At 52.1% G+C, this 25,234-nt stretch overlaps 2 protein-coding genes across 11 annotated transcripts in view; one reads left to right on the forward strand and one right to left on the reverse strand.

Annotated features, from left to right (window-relative positions):
* On the forward strand, positions 1–20,070 carry EPHB6 (EPH receptor B6). 10 transcript variants are annotated; one of them, XM_087431961.1, is made up of 19 exons: positions 1–251; positions 1,531–1,589; positions 1,876–2,425; positions 8,231–8,429; positions 8,711–8,775; positions 9,031–9,784; positions 10,521–10,676; positions 10,993–11,343; positions 11,467–11,591; positions 11,790–11,952; positions 12,182–12,296; positions 12,557–12,609; positions 12,806–12,925; positions 13,077–13,324; positions 13,569–13,742; positions 14,232–14,381; positions 14,649–14,842; positions 14,966–15,121; positions 15,235–20,069. In XM_087431961.1, exons 4-19 carry the CDS (start codon positions 8,330–8,332, stop codon positions 15,341–15,343), a joined length of 3,033 nt encoding a protein of 1,010 aa, XP_087288087.1. In that variant the 5' UTR covers positions 1–251; positions 1,531–1,589; positions 1,876–2,425; positions 8,231–8,329; the 3' UTR covers positions 15,344–20,069. The 10 variants fall into 10 exon arrangements, with proteins under 10 accessions (XP_087288087.1, XP_087288095.1, XP_087288077.1 ...); XM_087431969.1 differs by lacking the exon at positions 1,876–2,425; XM_087431958.1 differs by lacking the exon at positions 1–251 and having other exon boundaries at positions 292–1,589.
* The window catches only part of TRPV6 (transient receptor potential cation channel subfamily V member 6), a 14,598-nt gene continuing 5,043 nt past the window's right edge, over positions 15,680–25,234 (reverse strand). The window contains exons 2-15 of the mRNA XM_004430677.3: positions 22,431–22,528; positions 22,148–22,270; positions 21,634–21,771; positions 21,272–21,370; positions 20,979–21,154; positions 20,375–20,521; positions 20,079–20,291; positions 19,670–19,756; positions 19,495–19,571; positions 19,079–19,244; positions 18,644–18,710; positions 18,003–18,271; positions 16,811–16,917; positions 15,680–16,456 (exon numbers count right to left, since the gene is read on the reverse strand). Of these exons, the coding sequence (XP_004430734.1) occupies positions 16,177–16,456; positions 16,811–16,917; positions 18,003–18,271; positions 18,644–18,710; positions 19,079–19,244; positions 19,495–19,571; positions 19,670–19,756; positions 20,079–20,291; positions 20,375–20,521; positions 20,979–21,154; positions 21,272–21,370; positions 21,634–21,771; positions 22,148–22,270; positions 22,431–22,528 (2,047 nt within the window). The 3' untranslated portion in view covers positions 15,680–16,176. The remainder of the gene's footprint in view (positions 16,457–16,810; positions 16,918–18,002; positions 18,272–18,643; positions 18,711–19,078; positions 19,245–19,494; positions 19,572–19,669; positions 19,757–20,078; positions 20,292–20,374; positions 20,522–20,978; positions 21,155–21,271; positions 21,371–21,633; positions 21,772–22,147; positions 22,271–22,430; positions 22,529–25,234) is intronic.

Raw genomic sequence — 25,234 nt, forward strand, 5'->3', positions numbered from 1 at the left:
GAGGGCGAGCGCGACGCGGGCCCCGCACGATCCCCCGACGCCCCGCCTCCAGAGCAGCCCCTGCCGCCAGTCACCGGCCCCCGGCCCCCGGAACCCCAGAGACGCGCGGCGCCGAGCGGACCGGGCCGCGGGGAGCCGGGTCCCCGCACCCGAGCGCAGACGCGGGCGGCGCTGGGCGAGTGTGGGGAGCCGCGGGTCCGGCGCGGGGCCTCGGGAGTCTCTGACCTGCGGAGCCTGAGGCCGGTGGTAAGGTGAGCGGCGGGGTCTCAGGCGGGGTTGAAGATGGGGGCGGTGTGCCTGGGGACAGAGGGATTAGGTTTGCAAAAGTAGAGGGGCCCTTCAGATAGGGCCTTTGCAGATTCTCAGTATCCTCCCCAAGGCGAGAGCTGGGTTCCTGAGGGGCGCGGAACTGGCCCACCTGGCTCCCCCACCGCACCCCCTTGACCAGCCGTCATTGACACCCCCATTACCCTTGCTGCTGCGATTCCGCACTGTGTTTGCTGAAACAATCCTCTGGCTCTGGTATAGGGGGTCCTGATACAGGGGTCCTGGCAGAGGCTGGGCTACCGGCCTTCTGAAGAGGTTTGCCCACCCCTCTGACCCAATGGCATCTCTCCAATCTCCGTGGAGCTGGGAGGAGCTAGGAGGTTGATCCCACACCTGCCCCCATCTCCCTGCAGCCTATCTTGCACCCCCGCTGCCATCACCACATGTAAGCCTTGGCGTGGAGTGAAGGCTTGGCTCATGCTCCCCAGCCACAACCCCCAAGTTGCAACCAAAGTCTACTGATCCCTGCGGCCCCAGCTCGTCCTCTCTTTACATCTGGGTGCTTGGCCCTGCCTGCCCTACACCCCCACCCACCAATCTTGGCTGTCTGGCACCCTTTCTCCTCCCATCCCTGGGGGACCTGGCATGGTCCCAGTGTAGCTGATGTTGTAATGTCCCTGGCAGTGCCTGTGGAGAGAAGCGGCTGGGCCTGTTCTCAATCAGTTAACCTGGGCCCTTCCCCCGCCAGGGGAACTTGACTCGTGCTCTGGAAGGGGAGATGCTGGTTCAGTGGGAAAGGAGCTGTGGGCCTGTTGGCAGTCCAGGGAAACTGTCCAAGTAGTGAGACATTGGGAGATGGAGACTTGCTGGGTGCTGTTCAGGGGGGCCACTTGGCTCTTTTAGGGCGCTGGACCTTGTATGTCCCAGGAAGATTAGGGTGGGGGTTTCTATGTACCTACCTAGTGGCCCAGGGAGGATGACTCCTTTGGAGTCTATTGGTTCATTCAGGGTGCAGGAGGATAGCTGCAGTGACCGCTGTGTCACCAGAATGCTGGGGAGCAACAGGCAGTGATGGGCTGAGCATGGCAAGGGCAAGACCATTCCTCCTCTGGGCTAGCTGCCCTCCCAGCTCATCACCATCTCCTGAGCTGGGCCCTGGGCCCTATGTCCCCACCATACTCCCCTCTAGGTAGAAGGGGTTTGGGGGGTTTTGGCAGCCTCAGGTTTCCCTTTCTCTACTTCCCTGTTACCTCCCTCTCCCAGCCCAGGTGTTTCTGCAGAAGCGAAGCCTGGGGCAGAGAGCAGTTCACAGCCTGACTTGGGTGAGACTGGACAGACCTAAGGGGAGGGAGAAGGGAAAGGGCCCATGGGCGTCTGCCACCAGCATGAGGACCACTCACATCTGCACTGATCTGCACGCTGTCACACACACACACCTCCCAGTGTGCGCCATCCTGCTCCACACCCATCTCACCCCTTCACACTCCCTTACACACTCTCACAGGCACTGGTCCTAGCACTCATGGGCTTTCTTCCACAATCATTCACTTACTCATCCGATGCATATTTACTAACTGCCCCAACACCCTCCCTTATGTCCTTTTCCAGAGCCACGCATGTCCCCAGTCAGTGCACAGCCAGAGCAGCTCTGTCTAAGTGGCTGTCTGGCTAGACCCAGACACTGCCTGCATCTTAAAAGCCTCCCCCACCTCCACAGTCTGGGAGTAGGAGGCACATTCATTCGTCTGCATCTGTGTGCTCCGGGGGACATTCTCAGGGGCTGGAGGCCTCAAGGGACACAGGACTGTCATCTGCTAGGTTAGCCACAAATTGGCTTCTCCAGCCAGGGCAGCAGAGGCTAGAAGTGCTGGAGGACAGCCACCTCCTCACTGTCTGCTCTGGATGCCACTGTAAAGGCCAATGGGATCCTTTCAAGGCAGGCAGCCAGAGCTCGAAGAGAGTAGTCCTGAGACCATATCCAAGGTGGAGATTAAAGGATAGAGGCTGCAGCATTAAGTTGAGCAAGGATTATACTGGAATTTCCTGGGCGTTGAACAGCTGCAGAACAGGACAGAGGACAGAACCTGTGGTGCTGACCCCTCCCACACTGACCCTGTGGCTAACAGGTGTGAGGACCAGCTCAGCAACCACCCCAAAGGTAAAACCATTAGCCCTCTGACCTTGGGAGCTTCCCTCGCCCCGCTGGCCCCCACAGCCTGCTTTGCTTCACTGAATGTTCTTGGCTGGGCTCACTTTGCAGTGATGCCCCTTGTTGTGTGATCTGAATGTACAGCCCCCTCTGGTCCCTTTTTCCCTTTGAAGTCACGGTCCTTCACTAGACATCAAGTAAGAGAAGCATGATATTATCAGTGGGACCATTTGAACTTCTTGGGAGAGAAGCTTAAAGAAAATCCAAGGATAAAAAGTTATTTTGCTCATCCATTCCCAGCTCCTACTGCCTCTCCATCGCTGCTTTCTTCTTATACATGAACATTTCTAGATATTTTGAAACCTAGAGGGAAAACGGGGGGGGGGGGGGGGCGATAAAATTTAAGCATATGCCCTACTAGTCTAGGTTTTAAAAATATTTTCCTATTTTTGTTTAGATTTTAATTATGAGATTTTGTTTTAATTATAAAAATAAGCTATGTTCATTGTAACAAGAAAAACAATGTTGCGTGTGTAAGACAAACTTAATAATCCCTCCACCTACCATCCTCCATTTCTACCTCCTACAGGAACCAATTTTAATGCCCAATATATCTCCTGCCATATCTTCCTCCAAGCTTATTTGGCTTACATTATTTAATTTTTAAAAATTCACTTTGTGGATTGAGGTGCAAAAGCTATATTAAGTCAGCTGGATTTGTTCATAAAATTATATTTAGCATTTTAATTTGAGCACAGTTAATTTTTAAAATTCTTATTAACTCTAATTTATTTTTAAATCTTTCTTTTTTATATATAACAGTATTCATAAGCTATGATTTATAAGCTAAGATTCCACAAATCTTTAATCTGTGCCAGTTTCTGAAAACAAAATACGATCCTGATGCCTACGAAACTGTCATATTTTTTTGTAAAGCAAAGAAATGTAGCGGGCTTGTGGATATAGTGTGGCTACAGTATCAAAAAGATATAAAGTGATATATCCAGAAAAGGAGCTGAGAAATAAAATGTAAAGTCATAGAATGCAATTTTTGTCACACAAAACTTTGTGTAATCAGTCTCATTTTCTGAGCTATCATTTCACATCCACATTTATGCTGCTTCTGATGTTTTATATTTTTAAAACTGTATATACATCTGAAATTTGAATGTTTTCCTGATTGAGAGAAGTTTTCTGCTCTTTCATGGGTTGGAGGATTTATAAACACTGACCAATTCTTTTCACGAACTGGAGAAGATAGAGCACTCTGAAGCAGACCATGAGGAAGAGGAGAAGGGGCCTGGCCTTTCTGTCCCCCTCTGTGTGACAGTAGGGGGGGCTGCTCCCAGGGTGCTCCCCTGGACCAAATTCGGAAAGATGTCCTAGTCCTCAGTCATTGAAGGCACCTTTGAAAACTAAGTAATAAGTCCTGCTTGTTTAGTATTCCAGGGATGTGGATGGAGCAGCCATGTTCTTGTCACATATTTCTGCCTTTGAAACTTGTTTCAAAAGGATCTGCAGTGGTAGGAATTAGTTGACAGCAATTTATTCCATATCTTCATACGGTTCCCTCTTTTCTTATTTTTATTCTAACCATAGAAATAGACTCAGATTCTCTTTATATATTAAAAAATAAAAGACTTGAATTTATCTGGTTTGTTGGCTAAGCAAGAACTGACCTAACTTCTTAGTCTCACTCAGCCACAATTTTTTTCTGAGGAAACTTGTTTATAACCTTCGAGCTTCTGAATCCGAATCTAAAATCTGTCCTCATCAAACAGCAAAAGTATACTTCTGGGTACTTGAGGATCCTCAACCATTTCTTGTTGGTGAATATCTTTGTTCTTAGTGAAATTTCAAAAAATTACTGAAGTGGCAATCCATAGGCAATGTCTCCATTTTATTCTTTTCTTTCTGATTCCCCTTGACGACAGAGGCTGAGTGGCTTTACCATGTGTCATAATTGTTTTTGCTCTTTCTGGATCTTCTGGAGAGAGGCCAGCTTCATATCATCATTAAGATGCATGCAAAGGCTAAGCATGCATACTGTATTGCAGCCACAAGCCACTGTGTTACTTGTAGTGTGGGTCATCAAAGCAAATGCTTTGCCATTCCTCCTCTTCTAGAATGTTCCATATTGCATAGCTGATGTTATCTGCAGTGCATCTCTTTCTCATGTTTTGCTGTCTTTCAAAAAAATTCATTGAGATGTATCTAAAGTGTTTATTCTTCCCTCTCCATGACTATTTGTCTAGCTATGAATTTGGGAAGACACAGTGCTTATAGTTTCTTCTTTGTACAGATTCCAGAATCTATCCATGTTCTGACTGAAAGAAGCTATTTGAAAGAATATCTGCTGGGCAAATGGTATAATAGCCTTCACTGTTTAAAGATTTTTTGCTGGCATTTTCAGTTCTTGATAACAGCGTTCCTAAAGACTCTCTAGCCCTGGACAGAATCTGGTCTGCTTTGGTGTGTCAACCCCTTCTCCACTTTAAGCCATTGAGAGTTTGGGGGTGCACCTACAATATGAGTTATTTCAGGATATATATTTTTTTGTGTGAGGAAGATTGGCCCTGAGCTAACATCTGCCAATCCTCCTCTTTTTTTTGCTGAGGAAGACTGGCCCTGGCTTAACATCCATGCTCATCTTCCTCCACTTTATATGGGATGCCACCACAGCATGGATTGCCAAGTGGTGTGTGGGTGCTTGCCCAGGATCCGAACCGGGCAACCCCGGGCCGCCGCAGCAGAGCGCGCGCACTTAACCGCTTGCGCCACCGGGCCAGCCCCAGGATATATTTTTTTTTAATTCTTTTTTTTTTCTTTTTAAAGATTTACCCTGAGAGAACATCTGTTGCCAATCTTCCTCTTTTTTTTTTTCTTCCCAAAGCCCCAGTGCATGGTTGTATATCCTAGTTGTAAGTCCTTCTGGTTCTTCTGTGTGAGCTGCCACCACAGCATGGCTACTGACAGATGGGTGGTGTGGTTCAACGACTGGGAAACAAACCCAGGCTGCCCAAGTGGTGAGAGCACCAAACTTTAACAACTAGGCCCTCAGGGCTGGCTCATCAGGATATTTTTTAAACAGCTATTGGTGATGGGGCCATGCTTTTTATTTCACGATCTCCATGTACTTCTTTTTTTTTTTTTTTTGTGAGGAAAATCAGCCCTGAGCTAACATCCATGCTAATCCTCCTCTTTTTGCTGAGGAAGACCAGCTCTGAGCTAACATACATTGCCAATCCTCCTCCTTTACTTTTTTCCCCAAGGCCCCCCAGTAGATAGTTGTACGTCATAGTTGCACATCCTTCTAGTTGCTGTATGTGGGACACGGCCTCAACATGGCCGGAGAAGCTGTGCCTTGGTGCGCGCCCGGGATCCGAACCCGGGCCGCCAATAGAGGAGTGCGCACGCTTAACCGCTAAGCCACGGGGCCGGCCCCTCCCTGTACTTCTTTGAAGCATTTATTTAATCTGTCAATGATTCTAGTAGCATTTGGGACAGTATTTGCAAAGAACCTCTGTTTCTTAGGAATAATTTGCCATATGGAAATCTTTTTTTTTCCCCTAGCTTTATTGAGATACAATTAATATATAACATTGTGTAAGTTTAAGATGTACAATGTGATGATTTGGAAATGCTCCTTACTTGCTTCCATATGCTATACATGGAACTCTGTTTCACAAATAGGATTCTAGAGGCATGAAGGGTAAATTTCAGCTAGTTGGCAGATACCCGCTACACAGCAGCCCATACAGATGTAGAAATGGTGTCCTTCCATGATAACCACAGGGAAATGACACTGAAGGCTTCATCTTACAGTATAGCCAGCATTACTAGAAAAAATTGTATCAGTAGGAATCAGATTATGATTTTCATATTCATCAAAGTTAAATATAGTTTAATAGTTTGACTTCAGCGTCACTGTGAAATGTGTAGTTTTGAATAGCGCTGTGGATCACACAGCCACAAATGTTCAGGAGGAACCAGGTTCCAACTTCCAATAGCCCGTTTTTTTAATTTATTCTCAGTTTCGTGTCTTTTGAGAAACATGCTTCTTGTTTTCTTCTCAACAGAAATAAATGGAGTCTACTGCTCTTTATCCATGCAACTCACAGATTTTTGAGACTCAGTCACAGGAGAGAGATAGGTTACCACTAATCTCTAGACCAACAAGCAAAGAAAGATCTGAGGCTGTTTGTCTTCCCTGTGACAGTGGAGGCAGCCATGCCTCCAGGTCATGTGTGTGTGAGCTGTAGTGTGTGCTTCTAAAGGCTCTGGGAACGTTTTATATAAGAGGGTAGCTTGCTACATAGTCTGAGAAATCATTTGAAGGTATGAACACTGTTTTGATTCATTTTACTAAATAGTTATTATGTATAGATTTAAAGGAAATTTTATTTAATGATTTAATTGAAAAGATAATATATATACAAGATCTTAAAAATGCAAAAATTGAAGAGAACGCACTAGGCCTGTATCCCCTGTACTAGCCCCATCATAGCCCTCTCCCTTTCTTCCCAGGTTTGTCTACCTTTCATAAAGATCCTTACGTACATATGTATTTGTATATGTATGTCCTTCTCAAGTTAGCAGTCAGGAGCATACTTTCTACTGTTCTGCACTGGATTACTTTCGCTTGGAAATTATTTTCCTATCAGCACATAGACAGTAGCCCTTATTCCTTCTTAACGTTGTGCTATAATTGTTTAACCATCTTCCTATTGATGAACAGTTAGTTTACAGTCTTTTCCCTTAAAAACAGTCCTGCAATAAATATCCTTGTTTGATCATCTGTGCAAACAGATCCAAGTACACTGTACCTGAAGGACAAATTCTTAGAAGTGAAGCTGCTAGAGAGAGATCGCCAATTGTCCTTCCAACAGGATATTCCAATTTGAACTCCTCAGCACAGTGAATATAAGAGAGCCTATTTCCTATACCTTCTCCAACCCAGTGCATTATTTATCTCATAGGACAAAATGGCATGTCATTGTTGTTTCAACATGGCTTTCTTTTATTGTGAGCAAACTAGAAGCATCTTTTCATATGTTTAAGGCATATATTTATTTTTCTGTAAGCCACAGAAAAAATGTGCTGCTTGTGGAGAGAGGACCTTTGTTCACAAACTGCAGGTATACCAACCTACATGGTTCCATCCCTTCTGTATACTGGCTCATTTATCAGACGGAATCTTTATACCTGTATTCTTTCTGCATCTGCTCTTGCCCCCTCCCTCCCATCATACCCTACAGCTCTCCTTCTGCGTTCCCTCTCGCTTCACTGCCTCTGAAATGTCTAGAGTGTCCAAGTTTGATGGGGGTTGGGAGGTGTTGGGGAGGGGGATCCGTGTGTCCTTAGGGAAGGAGTAGCTTTCAGCTCCCTGCTTTTAATAAGAAGAATCTCCAGGCTTCTGATACAGGGTGGCTATAGGAGGAAGAGAAGCGAGTAAATGAAGAGAAAGAACTGGAATAGCTCCTTCCCAAAGGAAAGGGTAAAGTTGGTCCAGAACTAACTACCGTGTGCTTTAAGGGAGAGGGCCATGAGAAATGAATGCTCAGAGATGGGGTTACCTACTCTGAATGCTCAGAGATGGGGAGTAGGGAGGGAGCAACCCTGCACATGGCCCTCTAAGATGGTGGACTTTGCACAGATCAGGAGAGAGTCAGGACCCTCCTGGCTCTCACCCCATGGTTGCTGCTGGGGCAGTTTGAGAACTGTAGGAAGAGACACAGAGTCAGGTTTTGGAGACTGGGCCACCTGTGAAGCAATGCAGTTCCCTCCCTCTTCTGGTCCTGTGTGTCTCCCTAGGAAACAAGCTTGGCTGCAGACCCCAGTCTTGCAAGGCAGCAGCCCCGCCTGGGAGCAGAGTGGTGGCCAGGGCAATGGTGAGAGCCCTGAAGATGCCTCATGGCTGCTGAGGGGGCTGCCCGGTCAGGGAGCAGAGTGGTGGGCATGGTGTGCAGCCCGTGGGTCCTGGTCCTGGTGTCCTCAGTTCTGGCTCTGGAAGGTAAGAGAGGGGAGACCAGAGAACTCCCACTTGCCAGTAGAGACCCAGCCCAGGTGGGAAATGGGAAAGATTCAAAAAAGGCAGAAAAGACTGAAGATATCAAAAGGGGGAAGGGAATAGGGAGGGTTTCAGAGAAAGACTTCTGACAGACAGCTGTACTCCTGCTGGTGAATTAAATGGACCAGGGAGGGAAATCCTTTCTTCTTCATGGGAATGGGGAGGGGGTTAGCAGTGCTGGCTGGAGGCTTGGCCACTGCGTGCCCCTTCTTATCTCTGGGCAGAGGTATTGCTGGACACCACTGGAGAGACATCTGAGATTGGCTGGCTCACCTACCCACCTGGTGGAGTGAGTGTCACTCTTTCATTCTGAACCCATCGCCCCTCCCCCACCCTGCTTGCTACAGTGTGGAGTTCAGGAAGGAAACCCTGGGTAGAGATTGATGGGCTAAGACTCCTTCCCTCCAGAGGCACAGGACTTGGCGTATCCTCACCCTGCTTTGCATGTCATTAATTTTAAGTCTCAGTGGAAGAGCTGTGCCCACCACCGCCTCACACCCTCCAATCCCCGAGCAGCTAACCCTGTCTCCTGCCCTCCCTGTAGTGGGATGAAGTGAGCGTTCTGGACGACCAGCGACGCCTGACTCGCACCTTCGAGGCATGCCACGTGGCAGGCGCCCCTCCAGGCACCGGGCAGGACAACTGGCTGCAGACACACTTTGTGGAGCGGCGAGAGGCCCAGAGGGCACACATCCGACTCCACTTCTCCGTGCGGGCCTGCTCCAGCCTGGGCGTGGCCGGGGGCACCTGCCGGGAGACCTTCACGCTCTACTACCGCCAGGCCGAGGAGCCTGACAGCCCCGACGGCGTTGCCGCCTGGCACCACAAACGCTGGACCAAGGTGGACACAATTGCAGCAGACGAGAGCTTCCCCGCCTCCTCCGCGTGGACTGTGGGGCCTCGTGGCGCTGGGCAGCGGGCCGGGCTGCAGCTGAATGTCAAGGAGCGGAGCTTCGGCCCCCTCACCCAGCGCGGCTTCTACGTGGCCTTCCAGGATACCGGGGCCTGCCTGGCCCTCGTGGCGGTCAAGCTCTTCTCCTACGCCTGCCCTTCCGTGCTGCGCGCCTTCGCCTCCTTTCCTGAGACTCAGGCCAGTGGTGCCGGGGGTGCCTCCCTGGTGGCAGCCATGGGTACCTGTGTGGCTCATGCAGAGCCAGAGGAGGATGGAGGGGGCGGCCAGGCAGGGGGCAGCCCCCCCAGGCTGCACTGCAATGGGGAGGGCAAGTGGATGGTGGCCGTCGGGGGCTGCCGCTGCCAGCCCGGGCACCAGCCCACGCATGGAGACAAGGCCTGCCAAGGTGAGACCTGCTCCCTTGCGCATGCCCAAGATGCCCCCACCTGCCTTCAGGCTGCTCTCCTGAATACCCCAAACTGCATTTTGTCCCCAAAAGTTCAGGAATAAGCTCTTTTAGGAAAGGACTCCTGTTTTCTCCAGATTTATTTCCTAAAACACACAGACTTGCTCTCATTCACTCATCTGAAATTTCTAAAACCTGGAGACTTCCACAGCCATTCTTGAGGATCCTAGGGCTGCAAGCCTGAGAAGTGATGGTGATCAAGAGGAGTTAAACTCCTGGGTTGTCATGGGATGGGGTCCTTTGTCCGCTTTTGCCATCTATTTAGGGAGGGGAATCATCCCACGGCCGGGTGACCAGGATGCAGGTAGGAGAACGCAGTGGATGCCAGCTAAGAAGAATGATTCTGCTGCTGGGTGGAGGATGCAGGAGGCCTCTGCAGAGGGAGGTTATGCAATCAAGCCAGACGCCTATATCTGGTGCTTGGCCTGCCCGTAGCCCCCACCCACCTCACTGTTTCCATCAATGAAAATACAGTTCCACCCAGCCAAATGGCAAAAGTAATCTCTGTCAGAGGGAGGGAAACAGGGAAGAGAGGGGTGGGAGTTAGACCTCAGGAAGAAAGGACGAACCGGCCCTGGGGAACAGAATGGAAGGCTGGGAGGCCGCCTCTGCGCAGGTGTGGACTCAGGAGGGGGTGGACAGAGTGAGCCTGATGCCTCCACCCTCTGCTCCTCAGCCTGCCCTGGGGGATCCTACAAGGCCTTGTCTGGGAATGCCCCCTGCTCTCCGTGCCCTGCCCGCAGCCATGCCCCCGATCCTGCAGCCCCCGTTTGCCCCTGCCTCTCCGGCTTCTACCGGGCCATTTCCGACCCCCCAGAGGCTCCCTGCACTGGTGAGTCCCCCACCTGCCCCAGGGGTGGAAACAGGACTGGATTGGGGCCAAAAGAGGGGGGCCTGAGGGCAAGGTGGTGGGGCTGGTTTGCATTTGAGTGACTTCTTTCTCTCTGTCCTTGGTTTCTTCCCCCTGCCCTCCGGCTCCCTCTCTCCCCCCATCCCAACCTGGCCTCTCCTCCTACCTACCTTCTCTGCTTTCTGCTCCCAACACATGCTCTCTGTCTCCTCCCCTGCCTCTTTCCTTCCTCAATCACCCCCACCCCACAACTCCCTCCGTCATGGCCCTTCTCTGGCTGCGCCTGACGCGTTCCCAGGCCCTCCGTCGGCCCCCCGGGAGCTTTGGTTCGAGGTGCAAGGCTCAGCGCTCATGCTGCACTGGCGCCTGCCCCAGGAGCTGGGGGGACGAGGGGACCTGCTCTTCAATGTCGTGTGCAAGGAGTGTGGAGGCCGCCAGGAGCCCGGCAGCAAGGGTGCTTGTCGCCGATGCAGGGATGAAGTGCACTTCGACCCCCGCCAGAGGGGCCTGACTGAGAGCCGAGTGTTAGTCGGGGGACTCCGGGCATATGTACCCTACATCTTGGAGGTGCAGGCTGTTAACGGGGTGTCAGAGCTTAGCCCTGACCCTCCCCAGGCTGCAGCCATCAATGTCAGCACCAGCCACACAGGTGAGCCTCACCCTCCGCCTAACGCCTTACCTGCCCAAGGCCTTCCCTTGCCTCCTTGGAAGCCCCTCCCCAACTCCTGCTCCCCGGCCCCTGGAAACCCCCCCTAATCACCCCCCACCCCAGTTCCTTCTGCAGTCCCTGCTGTGCACCAGGTGAGCCGGGCATCAAACAGCATCACGGTGTCCTGGCCACAGCCAGACCAGACCAACGGGAACATCCTGGACTATCAGCTCCGTTACTATGACCAGGTGGGGAGGAAAGGGGCGCCTGGCAGGGCTGATGGGAGCTCACAGTGGGGAGGTGAGGAGGTGGGGAGGGCAGGAGAGGTGCCCAGGAGCCCTGCAGCAGAGGGTACGGGAATGCAAGAGGGGCTGGAAGCCTGGGGTAGGAGCAGGGGTGAGGGGCTGGGAGGGGGCCAGCAGGGAGTGAGTGGTTGTCACCCCCAGGCAGAAGATGAATCCCACTCCTTCACCCTGACCAGCGAGACCAACACAGCCACCGTGACACAGCTGAGTCCTGGCCACATCTATGGCTTCCAGGTGCGGGCGCGGACTGCCGCTGGCCACGGCCCCTACGGGGGCAAGGTCTATTTCCAGACACTGCCTCAAGGTGAGAGGAAGCTGGACGGGGAGGGGAGGCGCTAGGACGTAGTAAGCAGAGGCCCAGGGGCTGACACCCAGCACCCTCCAGACCAGAGGCCTTGAGGAGAGTGCTCATGGCTAAGCAGCTGAACTTCGGGTCTGTGGGGGTGTGTGTGGTGGGGTGCATGGGGGGGTATGTGGGTGCATGCTCTTGTGAAGCCTTGCCCATCTGTGATCGTGGGCGGCTGGTTCCTCAGGTGAGCTGTCTGCCCAGCTTCCAGAGAGACTCTCCTTGGTGATTGGGTCCATCTTGGGGGCCTTGGCCTTCCTCCTGCTGGCAGCCATCACTGTGCTGGCTGTTGTCTTCCAGAGGTGAGCCCCTCCCGCCATGCCCCCACACCACTCATTCTGCAGCACAACTCCAGGTCCTGGCAGCCCCAAAGCCCACTGCAGAAACCCCCACCAATGCCCTCTCCCGCCACCCACGCCCTCTACCTGGTCCCATGCAGAGGTGGGAAGGGGAACCGGGCATCCTTCACTCCACAGATCTCTGGCTGGACAGCAGCCTGTGTGGGGGTGGAAGGGGGAGGAAATGGGAGTGTGTCATTCCAGGACTCTGGTTTGTCCCCCAGGAAGCGGCATGGTACAGGCTACACGGAGCAACTGCAGCAGTACAGCAGCCCAGGTGAGGGGGTCAGTTGAGGGATGCACAGACGAAGAGCTGGGCAATCGGGCCAGGAGCACACCAGGCAAGGCTGGTTTCCCCCAAGGTTGAGGGGTAGCTCCTTGGCACTGTCTTGGGAGGTGAGAGGGCCTGCCTGGGGTGTGTGGGCAGTCGGGCCTTGCACCACACCCTCACAACAAACCCCATATGCCTACAGGGCTTGGGGTCAAGTACTACATCGACCCCTCCACATATGAGGACCCCTGCCAGGCCGTCCGAGAATTCGCCCGGGAGGTGGACCCCACATATATCAAGATCGAGGAGGTCATTGGGGCAGGTACTACAGGGCAGCGGGAGGGCATTAGACGCACTAGCCGCCCACTGCCACCACCCCAGGACTCCCTGCAATGTCCCTTCTAAATGTGGCAGGATGCTGTGAACCCACGGTCCTTCCCTACTGCCTTCCCAACCTACACCTGTCCTCTTAGGCTCCTTCGGAGAAGTGCGCCGGGGCCGGTTGCAGCCCCGGGGACGGCGGGAGCAGGCAGTGGCCATCCAGGCCCTGTGGGCCGGAGGTGCCGAGAGCCTGCAGACGACCTTTCTAGGCCAGGCTGCAGTGCTGGGCCAGTTCCAGCACCCCAACATCCTGCGGCTGGAGGGCGTCGTCACCAAGAGCCGGCCCCTCATGGTGCTGACGGAGCTTATGGAGCTGGGCCCCCTGGACAGCTTCCTCAGGGTCAGTCCAGCCTGGGGGAAGGAGGAGGGCCCTTGGGTCTGGGAAAGTTTGCAGTTCTCAGCTGTCCCGGAGACTGAGTGCTATATCTTTGCTCCCTCCCACCCCACCTCCTGCGGTGGTCTTCATCCTTCATTCCCAGGCCATTTTCTGATTCCCAAATGCCCTCGCCCTCTCCTGTGATGTCTGCTGTGCTTTGTGTCACGGTTCCCCACCCAGCTGCTGACCTCTGCCCCCTGCCCCTCAGCAGCGGGAGGGCCAGTTCAGCAGCCTGCAGCTGGTGGCCATGCAGCGGGGAGTGGCCGCCGCCATGCAGTACCTGTCCAGCTTTGCCTTCGTCCACCGCACCCTCTCTGCCCACAGTGTGCTGGTGAATAGCCACCTGGTATGCAAAGTGGCCCATCTTGGCCACAATCCTCAGGTGAGAGCACAGGCCTGGGGCCTCTCCATTCTCAGCGGGTGCTGGAGGATAAGCTGGAACCTCAGGTGGCATATCATAGTGTCTGAAGGGATGGAGATCACCTGTGCTCCATCCAGAATAGAAGTCTGGGCAAGGAGGGCATTGAGGGCTTTCAGGGACCAAGAGGATTGGGGAAGGCAGAAGATGTGCAAAAACCTAGAACCACCTCCTACACTTTCCCTAAAGCACACAGACTCTAGAGTCAGAGCAGCCAGGCACACATCCCGGGCACTCCACCCTAAGCTCTGTGACTTTGCACAAGCTCACGTTTCTCTATGCCTCAGCCTCTGCATCTGTTAAGTGAAGATAATATCATCTACCCTAGAGTTGTTGTGAGGATTAAACGACATGCTTGATGTAAAACCCTTAACACACATCCAGACACACAGTAGTTTCTCAACGAACGTGACTTCTGCTATCATTGTTCTTGTTACTTTTAACCACCCTCAGGGCCCAAGTGGTATGCTTCGCTGGGCAGCCCCAGAGGTCATTGCACATGGAAAACATACAACATCGAGCGACGTGTGGAGCTTCGGGATAGTGATGTGGGAAGTGATGAGTTACGGAGAACGGCCCTACTGGGACATGAGTGACCAGGAGGTGAGCTCTTGACCTAGACCTTGCTGATTCCCCGCCCCCGATCCCTCCAGCCCTCCAAGCCTCACAGATTCGCACATTCTAAGACCTCCATTCTCTAATCCACTGACATTCTAAGATCTCGTGGCTCTTGTTTTCCATATTTTTAAGTTCCTTTCCCACTCCAACCTCATGCACTTCCTGCTTCCAGCCCACCCCCACACTCCTAACAATATACTCCTTTCCACCTGCAATAACGTCCCCTCACCATATTCTCCCTGCAACCCCCAGGTACTAAATGCAATAGAGCAGGAGTTCCGGCTGCCCCCGCCTCCAGGCTGTCCTCCTGGACTACATTTGCTTATGCTGGACACTTGGCAGAAGGACCGTACCCAGCGACCTCACTTTGACCAGCTGGTGGCTGCATTTGACAAGATGATCCGCAAGCCAGACACTCTGCAGGCTGGCGGGGGTCCAGGGGACAGGTCTGGAGCTTGGGGCTGCAGCCTGGGAAAGCCAGTGGGGATAGAAGCAAACCAAAAGGAAAAATGAGGAGAGGGGGCTAGGATGAAGTGGGGACTTTGACCTGCCTGCCCCTCCCCCATTAGACCTTCCCAGGCCCTTCTGAACCCTGTGGCCCTGGACTTTCCTTCTCTGGACTCACCCCAGGCCTGGCTTTCCGCCATTGGACTGGAGTGCTACCAAGACAACTTCTCCAAGTTTGGCCTCTGCACCTTCAGTGACGTGGCTCAGCTCAGCCTAGAGTAAGCAGGGAGAGGTGGTGGGGGGCGGGGGGAGCCTCTGGGCCCTAGGCCAGGGGCCATGCCTGGAATCTTGGAGAAGCCAGCCCAGATTTGATCCGCTCCTTCCCCACCAGAGACCTGCCTGCCCTGGGCATCACCCTGGCTGGGCACCAGAAGAAACTGCTGCACAACATCCAGCTCCTTCAGCAGCACCTGAGGCAGCCGGGCTCAGTGGAGGTCTGAGGCGCAGGCAGGAAGCTGTGAACTGACGATGACTATGACCCAGCCGTGGACACAGGTCCAAGGAGGAACGTGGGAGACGTGAGCCAGTCTCCATCTTGGCCTCCGTGAGAGGCGCGCACCACACTAAACCCAACCTTCCTGTGGACGCTTCATTCTCCAGTCCTCCACCCCTCCACCACCCTCCCCACATTAAAGGGAAAGAAGGGATTTTGCAAGTTGGAGGTGTGATGAGGCCTCAGTCTGCAAGGAGGGGCTAGGGAGGCCTTCAGGAGGAGCAGAGGGCAGGGCCAGGAAGGCAACACCACAGAACAGATTGCACAAGGGGAGCAGAGCAGGGAACAACTTTGTTGGAAAGAAGTTAGCAAGACACAACCAGCTTCACCCCACCCACAAAGTGGTGCCTCTCTCCTCAATCACACACTTTCCACAAGCCTCTCCCACAGCTGTCTGGGCTCTCTCCCTTCCCCTTCTGACACTGGGGTGGACACTGGATGCCTGAGGTGGCAAGCCTGCCCTTAAAGTGCTTTGCTCCGACAGTGCAGAGTACTTCAGTAAGGCTGAAGAGTGGGCGCAGGCCGGGGCCTCATTGGCTTTCGCGCTCGGCCCTGTGCTCTGGGTGAGGTGTGCGCCACCTCCTTGGTTTCCATTTGCCTCAGAGCTGAAGGAGTAGTGGAGACGTGGGGCACAGTTATTCCCATTCCTAGTTCATTCTACTCTCCTTTCTCCCCTGACCTGAGAGATTAGACCTTTAGGTATTTTGGATTTTGTTTTTGTGTTTCTGATGCTCCCAGGAACCTGAGAGTACCTGCTGGGAACCAAAGCAAGAGCAGTGCTCAGATCTGATATTCCCAGCCCTCCTCGTCTTCCAGACCCATGTTGAGCACCCCTGTCAATTCTTTCCGTAGGGTCCCCTGCCGAAGCCTCTCCCAGTTGGTGCTGCTGCGGGAGGTACTCCGAGACACTGAGGGGGTAGTAAGGGACAGGTAGGAGTTGAAAGAACGGCCCAGCTGCAGAGTTTCTGTGTCTTTGTCCACGTCGTGGGAGCCTGGGTTGTGGAAGGCCTGTGCATAGCGCCGGAGTCGCTGCTGGTTGGGATCCTGTCTGTCTTCCACCCTGTGGAGAACGGAGGACTTGAGAGGCAGCCAAGGATGGAAGTGCTGATCTCGGGCCAGTGCTTGTCTTCCGTCTGCACCCCATCCCCACCGTGAGTGGCCTTTTTCCTTGTCTGTGGCTGGTGTGGGCACAGGGGACACCAGCCTCTCAGCAGCCAGGCCTCGGGAAGCCATGCACTCTGGTCCAGCGGCTCTGGGCATACTTTCAGGGGCCCAAGCACCTCGTGGGGACCCTTCCCACAGTAGCAGCTTCAGTCTATGGGCGTAGAGCCTCAGGAGTGCACAGGCCCACACAGGGCCTCTGGGAGCAGGAGGGTGTCTGTGCAGAGGGACCCGGCCCCACACTGTCACTCACCGGAGGAACCAGCGGTCCCCCAGTCCATACTCTCGCCCGCAGATCCCAGAGCGAGGCCACAGGCAGCGAGGCACTTTCCGCTCCAGCATCACTGTGGTGGCCACGACCTGTGTGTGGGGACAAAAGGGGACATCAGAGGCTAGGTGCAGACTGAGAAGAAGGGCCGAGGAGAAGAGAGGACACCAGGCAGAGGGATGACAGTTTAGCGACAGCTAGGAATCTTAGGAGCTCGCAGTTTCCCGGGGGTGAGAGACAACACCCCTAAGCTGAGGAGGGTGGTATCAGCTTTGTGGACCCTCTTCTGTGGGAGAGAGTCGATGGGACATGAGCCCCACAATTCTTCGGCCAGTGACCTGACATCCTTGCTAATCAGTGCCAGGCTGGTCCTGCAGGAGGTTGAGAGACCTCACTCCAAGGCAACAAGAAAGAGAGCAAAGCAAATAGAAAGGGGGCCTCAGGGCTACAGGGTATTTTGACCCTACAGACATAAAGGCCATTTATAAATGCAAACATCCCACTGAGAAATCTAATATCAATATGTTTGCATGGAAAAATATTTTTCTGAGCAAACCCCATTTAGCCACTTAAGGGGTTTTTTAAACTCCATTTTCTACACAGCACAGCTAAATGCCATCCAATTTTCAGGATTTCCATTTAGCTAAAATTATTTTTGTTGAGATAAATTTTTTTGTAAGTATGTGTTTAAATGATGATTTGATTTATTTAATGGTCTTTTGTCCCCATCATGATGATCTGACTGAAGATAGCTTCTGCTATTATAGGGAGTTTTTGTGGCATTATTTTTAACATGTCCATTTTTCTGGGTCCAATTTTACAGACTTAAATATTGCAAGATGTGATACTCCAGTTTTTATTCAGTAACAAAATTTACCCAGTGCCCTTTTTGCCACTATTAGCTTTATTTCTTGTTGATATATTTCTTGTTGATTATTCTAGAAAAGACTCAGGTTTTCACTTTTGAGAAAACTGAAGAATTTTTTTCAGCTATTCCAATATTGCTCGGTTGTATCGCCAATCCAATTCTTCTGTACAATTTCTATTATTTTGTGTACTATGCACTAACCGTCCAAACATGTGGGGTCAAAATATCCTGCTTCTGTCTGAGCTCTGCCAGTTCCTTTGCAGGGAGAGAATGACTTGCACTAACCCTCCCAGCCACCAGGGAGCTCACCTGAGCCCTCCAGAGCTCATCCCGCTCATGGGCCACCCTCCAATGAGTGTCACCCATCATGGCAATAAGGAGGTTGAGCATGAGCAACGTGGCGATGATGGCGAAGGCAGCATAGGTGAGGCTGTACATGAACGGCAGATTCACGTCATAGTTGGCAGGGCCATCAATGAGGGTGAGGAAGAGCTCAAAGGTGCTGAACAGTGCCATGGGGTAATCGTGGAAATGGCCCAGCTGGTTGGGGGACTCTGTCTGGAAGATGATATAGAAGGCTGCCCACCCAAGGGGGTGAGCATTACCATGGCAACCATGCACGTGACTGGATCACAGCCAGCTCTACTGCCCATTTCAGTCCTGTTTCCCTCATCTCCAGTATCGCCATCCCAGCCGTCCATCGCTCCGTACTTTGGGTACTTGTGTTCTCTTATTTCCCATAGGGCTCATCCTCCTGATCCCAGGAGTCACCTCTTCCTAACACTCCCAGTTTTCCCTCACCTTTGAGGGATGTTCCATCTTCAGACACTATAGCTCCTCTTATGTCTGCCTTCCCTTCTACTTTTCTCCAAGTGTATCAGAGGCATTCTGTGCCATCTAGGCTCCTCTCCTCTCCCTCCCATGGCCCCCATCCTGGACAGATGACTTACCTGAGGCAAAGCCCAGGATGACCACTGCCATCAGCCAGCAGAATCGCATCAGGTCGCCAAAAATCATCTAGAGAGGGGAGAAGGGAGGGAGACCATCTCCACACATGTTGCTTGAGCAATTGCCCCTTCCAGCCTCCAAGAGGTCTAACTCTGAGAAGTCCACACTTGTCCAGAGCCACTCTCTAGGACAGCGTTGGCACACTATGGCCTGCAGGCCAAATCTACTTGGCCTGTCTTGGTATGCCCCTTGAACCAAGAATGGTTTTAACATTTTTAAAGGATTGTTTAAAAAAAGAAGAAGACAGAAAGAAAAGAAGAATATGCAACAATATGTGGCTCACAAAGCCTGAGATATCTATCATCTGGCCCTTTACAGAAATGTTTGCAGCCCTGCTCTAGGACTTTTATCTAGGGAGCATGGAGGGAGGCACTGACCTTCTGGATCATGATGGTGAAGGGGCCCAGCATCTGGAATCCTCGGGCGAAATACATGACGTTGCACCAACCCAGCACCAGGGCGAAGGACATGGGCACCGCCTCCCCCTTGGTGTTGGTGAGCCGCATCACCATGATCACCAGCACCATGCAGGCATAGATGATCCTGGAGGGAAATCAAGGAGGGAGGTGATGTGGGGGGAGCTGGGATTATCCTGGGGACCCAAGAGCAAGAGTGTGACTGAGACAGTACCCACACGCTCAGGTTCAGGCTTCGCAAGCTCAGTACATAGGGTCACACACACATCACTGGAGAGGGACCTCTGGAGTTAAGGTTCTTCAGAGGTCAGGAATCCAGGAAGTGAAAATGGAGCCCTAGGGAGGGAAGGGATGGGAGTGAGAGGAAGGAGACTCACGTGAGGACATGGAACGGCCCTCCAAAGATGGTCTGTCCAAAGAAGCGAGTGAATCCCACTCTCAAGATGTCTGGAATCTGGAAAGAGGCCAGGGAGAAACAGGCACTTATAGACTTGGGCTTGTGCTGGATCCCTGGGGCAAACAGCCTCACCCTAGAACCTGTCCACACCTCACCTCTGCAAGCAGAAGGATCACCGCTCCAATGACAGTCACCAACTCCCCCACCAGTCGGATGCCATCCTTAGGGGTCATGTAGGCCTCCTGAGTCGGGGAAACATGGTCAGTGCACTCAGGGCTTCCATGCATCTGCCCTGCTTGCCCCTGGCCAGAAGTCAATGTCCCTTGTATAGGGTCACTAGCCCCATCAGATTCTTTTTAACTTGTTAGGCTTGGTTATCTCAAAATCTGCTCCTAGAGCCTACGTGTTTCTTTGTGCACGTAGTTTCAGTTTGTGCCTATGTATTTGAGACCTGCATGAGGGGCAAAGTGGAGATTGTAGGACAGGCAAGGAATACAAGTCTGAGAAAGGGCAGCGAGCTGAGCCAAATCCTGCCCGGAAGCTCTGCTGCTCCTAGGATTTCACCTGAAGCAGCTTCGGCTCTAGGATGGTTATGTCCCGGGAGTTGGTGATATTACTCGTCCTGGGCTTGAGGGGGCGGTAGATGCAGCAAATAGTGAAGCAGATCATGTACAGCAGGTAAATGGCACCCAGCATGCAGAAGTACCGCTGCCCATATGTTCTCCACTTGAGGCTCACCAGCTCCTTCACCGGTGTCTGGTCCAGGATCTGGCGAGCCTGCAGCAGAAAGAGAATAGAGCAAGCAGCTCGGAGACCCTGAATTCCCTCCCCAGCTACTCTCTGACCTGAAGACCCCATACCTCCCGCTTGTGGGTGGTGATAATAAGTTCAAGCAGAGATTGCTCTTCCCCCGAGGAGTCAATCTCCGTGATGTCGTAGAGAGTGGAGGTCAGTGGCCCACATGTCCACTGGATATGCTTCCGCTTCTGTATCAGGTGTTGGAACATCTAAGAGAGACGGAGATGCATGAGGAGGGGCAAGCAGAGGGGACTGTCAGAGTGTGAGTGGGAAGCTTGTCCAGGAGGATAGCACCACTGGAAAGGGTGGTTGCTCTTCACTCAATGACCATAGCCTTTTGGGCAGAAGAAGCCATCTTCACACTGACCTCCTAGGGTCCTCTTCTTCCCCCATAACTCCCTCTAGAGCTTGGGGAAAGGCTGGAGGGCTGCTCCACCCCAGGGTGGCATCCAGACTCTATAAGCCCCCAACACCTCAGGGGAGAGAAAGTGGGCAAGAAAGGGGCTAGAGGACAAGAGAGACAGGGGCTGAGAAAGAAATTCCAATCTGAGCTCAAAACTGGACGTGAGCGTCAGGAGTGAGTGTTCACATCTATTTCCTCAAAGGGCCAGAAGTGTAGGATGAAGGTCTTTAGAAGGACATGTGGGTTTGGGGAGTGTCCCTCACCACAGTGTTGCCCTCCACTCCGGCCAGCTTGAAGGGGGTGAGACCCTGGTGATTGGGCACAAGGTCCAGGGACTGCAGGTGGTCCCCGCACCTATCATAGGACAGCAGCAGGTTGTACATCTGGCAGGCAAAGGTTTTGTTGGGCTGGAGGACGAGGATGTGCAACACTGTGTTTCCTGGGGGAGGACATGGGTGTCACATGACCACTGGAGCAAGTCCCTGATGTTCCCCGTGGTCACCCCTCCTCCTCACACCCCCAGCACCCCAGCTCCCCTCCCCACCCCAACTCTTACCCAGGGAGTCCTGGGCCCGGATGTCAGCTCCATGCTCAATGAGCAGCCGCACAATCTCCTCACTGCCCATGCAGGCAGCAAAGGACAAAGGGTGCTCCCCTGGGGACACAGAAGAACCATAGCAGGAGTGCAGGATGGGATGGGCAGTCTCCCCAGATGACTGCCTCCTTCCCCCCTCTCAGATCTGGGCTTGGGGACATTTGTCAGCAGAACCAGAGGCAGCGATGGTGCAGAGGGCAGTGGGGAGAATGGGCTGACCCCTCCCAGCTTCCCCAGAATGGAGCGCTCCTCAACCCACCCTCCCTCTGCTCCTGCCCACTTCTCCACCTCCCCTTCCTCCCAGCACTGGCCATGGCTCTCACCAAAGTAGATGAGGTTGTGCGGGCTGTGGTGGAAAGCTGTGCCTGTAGCCCTGGCAGAGACACTGGCCCCGTGGGCAAGCAGGGCTCTCACCAAGTTCACGTTCTGGTTCATGATGGCTACATGCAGTGCAGTTTGACCTGGCCCAGAGAGAGTCCTCAGTCACGGGTCTGTCCTCAGGATCCTGCAGTGGGTCCCTCCCATATCTACACATGGTCCTCTTCACCAGGGCAGCCTGGGGGTGGGGGAGGATGGGGAGCCTGGACCTGGCAGGGTTCCCAGGGGATCCAGGTGTTGCCCATCTCTTCCCACTCTCTGGGCCTTTCCATTTCAGAGGTCAGGTGCTCTAATGATGTGCAGTGAGGTCAACAAGGAAGAAGGGAGATGAAGAAGGGAATAAAGAGTAGGGGGCTCAGATTCCCTCTTTGGTTTCTCCAAATAATCCACCACAGAAACTGACCTGAAATATCCTATAGGTCACCCCTTCCCTCCATCCCAGGCCCCTTAGGTCCTCACCTTCAAAGAGCTCAGATGTCATGGGCTCAAAGACCAGGTCTGGGGCAGCCTCCATCAGCACAATGGCAGCCTCCAAGTTGTCAGAGAGGGCAGCTATGTGCAGCGCTGTCTCCCCCATGGCTCCTGGTATTGACAGAAAGAAGTCAGATGGCTTCTATGGGGTAGTGGAATGGGGACAATAGAGACGTGAGGGCCCACCACAGACGGTCCTGGGCTTTCCTGGGGAGCCATGTGCATGGGGCTGACCCAGGAGGAGAGCTGTGCTGAGGGCTCTGCTCCTTACCTCTCTGGTGCACCTCACAGGCATCATTCTTGAGCAGCTTGTTGAGAGCCTGCACATCATTCTCTTTGGCAGCTAGAAGGAGAGGATACTCCCAGATCCTACAAGGAATGGGATCAGAAAGGTGGCAACAGTGAGCATGCCCAATTGTGGAACAAGGGACAATGGCTTTGGTGCATCATATACAAACGTATGTACCTTAGTGGCAATGAAGACCAAGGTCCCTGATCCAGAGAAGTGAGGCCATTGGGGTGCAAATGGTTGCCTGATCTCTTTTTTCCCAACCAGTTAGTTAACCCAAACCAACTTTTCCCCTTTCAGCTTGAGTGGGAGAGCCTCAGTGACTGGTTTCCTATCCCCTGGGTGCTGGGGCCAGAATGTTGTGAATGTGTTATCTGTGCATATCAGGTATGGAGGGGAGGAGTTTTACTTAAACATTCATTCACTTCCTGACCCATTGACTTCTGGAGCAACCCTGCTTTAGCTTCACTAAGTGCCCTGAGATTACCCTCCAAGATTAGCATTGTTTTCATGGACTAGGGATACAGGGAATTCCTGCCTCATATTTGTGGGGGAAGTCAACATGTAGAGGCTAGCAGATTTTCTCCTGTTGCATGATGCCCTCCTTCCTAGACCTTCTCAGCAAAGCCCTTTGATCCTGGTACTTCCCTCTCTACAATAGCATCTTCAGGGCTCAATCAAAAAAGCAACAGTGGATTCTTTTTTTTCCTGGCCCCTAAATCAGATTGTCTCATCCTACTTCCTATCTGCTTCTTAATTACTTGTCCTAGGCAAAAATCTTCTTCTCTGATGATTTGGTCCCCAAATCCTCTCTTGAGTTTTATTCTTACAGTGAACTAAAAACCTTTTTTTTTTTTTTTTGGTGAGGATGACTGGCCCTGAGCTAATCTTGCCAATTTTCCTTTTTTTTTTTTTTTGCTGAGGAAAATTGGCCCTCAGCTCATATCAGTTCCCATCTTCCTCCATTTTGTACATGGGACACCGCCACAGCATGACTTGATGAACGGTGCATCAGTCTGTGCCTGGGATTTGAACCCGCGAACCCTGGGCCACTGAAGCAGAGCGCATGAACTTAACCACTACGTCACTGGGCCAGCCCAGAAACCTTTTTTTAAATCATAACTTACTCCAACTAAGACACATGGGCCCCTTTTACTCAATTTTCTCTCTGAGCCCAGAGCCATTTGGCCTTTCTATGGAAGCAAATGAAATAATACTATTTATCAGTAGATGGCCAAATATGTGGCATACAAAAAGACACAGACAGGAGCTCACACACTGAAATACTGAAGTGGCAGGAAATCAACTCCAAAAGTGGGGGCAATCAGGAGAGAAGGAATGAGCAGGAGACTCACACCTCCATGAGAGTTGGCCCCAGCCCTGCCTATGCCACATAGGCAGCCTCCAGGCCCTGCCAGTTCAACATGTAGAGTGCTCTCTCCATTCAATCCCCACCTCCTCTTCCCTACTGACTCTCATTAATTCATGTCCTCACTCTCTAGCTCAGGATTAGCAAAATATTCTAATTAGTTTCTTGACACCTCATTTCATCCTTCTCGATGCTGCCAAGATACTCTTTCTAGATGGCAAATGCAATCACAGCTTACAAAAGTCCGGTGGGTCCTAAAATGCCCAAGGAGAAGGCACCCAGAGGTCCTTTACAGTCTTGTGCAACTACTTTTCCATGCTCTCCTCCTCCCACTCAATCCTTACACCCGGCATTTCCGCCTCACCTCCCCAGAGCACACCATTCTCCCAATGCCTGCACCATAACTCTCCCTCCACTGGAATCCAGCTCCCCACCCACCCTGTTCATTGTCTAGTCTGTGCTCCCGATGCCTAGGAACATGCCCAGCCTGTGGTAGATACCCATCACCACAGTCTGTGGAACGGATGAATCTATAGCAGAGCCAGAAGGTAGTTTGGCCCCACTGGCCACCTCCTAAGCCAACCTTAGGCAAACATATCATCTACGTAAGAAATAGTATGCTTGGTATGCAAACACAGCTGCAAAACAAGTTTTCTACACCCCCTTCACCACCACCACCTTTCTAAGCATTTGCCCAAACGGCTTCTCTTTCTTAGTGGCAGAGATCAGCCACTTGCTTATCTTTGCATCCTTTCCCGTCTCTTCTCCAGTTACCTTCTAGTTTTGTGCCCCATTTTGACTAAGTGTGTGAAAGGTTAGTGGATCCAAGGGGGGTCCTTACCCAAGTTTCAGATTTGTCATATCTCCCAGCTTCCTAAGATATGAATGGGAAGGCTAGTCAGTGTCAGGCCCAACGATATCCATTTGGGCATACCTCTGAAGCCCATAAATGTCCCCCACGAACTTCCATTCCTATGTGTTCCTTTTCTTGCTTCTGCTGAATGCCCTGTTGGGCCTGGGAAGCACAAGAAGCCACTGTCCAACCTGGGCTTGCCAGATTTACCAAATAAAAATGCAAGATGCTCAGTTAGATTTGAATTTTAGATGTGCAAGAAATTATTTTTTTAATAAAGCACTTTTTTTCCTTTTTTTAATTGAGGTAACATTGGTTTATCCATTATATAAGCTTGAGGTGTATAACATTGTAATTCGACTTCTGTCTAGACTATAGGTGTGCTCACTATATAAGTATGTCTCATGCAATATTTGAGACATATTTATACTAATAATTTATTCATTGTTTCTCTGAAATTCAAATTTAACTCAGTGTCCTGTATTTTATCTGGCAACCCCAATCAGACCACACTCCAGGCAAAGAACCAGCTTATGACCCAACCCAGCAAGGTTTATAGAGAAC

This window comes from Ceratotherium simum, chromosome 1 (assembly GCF_057802395.1).
Source record: "Ceratotherium simum simum isolate JZ-2026a chromosome 1, ASM5780239v1, whole genome shotgun sequence".
Taxonomy (NCBI): Eukaryota; Metazoa; Chordata; class Mammalia; order Perissodactyla; family Rhinocerotidae; genus Ceratotherium; species Ceratotherium simum.

What these genes read in the sequence shown, in the direction of transcription:
- EPHB6 (XM_014787677.2), top strand. Translation starts at nt 7,962, where the DNA reads ATGAGAAATGAATGCTCAGAGATGGGGTTACCTACTCTGAATGCTCAG. An exon ending in CTCAGTTCTGGCTCTGGAAG is followed by an intron (nt 8,430 to 9,030) that starts GTAAGAGAGGGG and finishes CCCTCCCTGTAG; the next exon opens with TGGGATGAAGTGAGCGTTCT. An exon ending in CGAGGAGGTCATTGGGGCAG is followed by an intron (nt 12,926 to 13,076) that starts GTACTACAGGGC and finishes CTGTCCTCTTAG; the next exon opens with GCTCCTTCGGAGAAGTGCGC.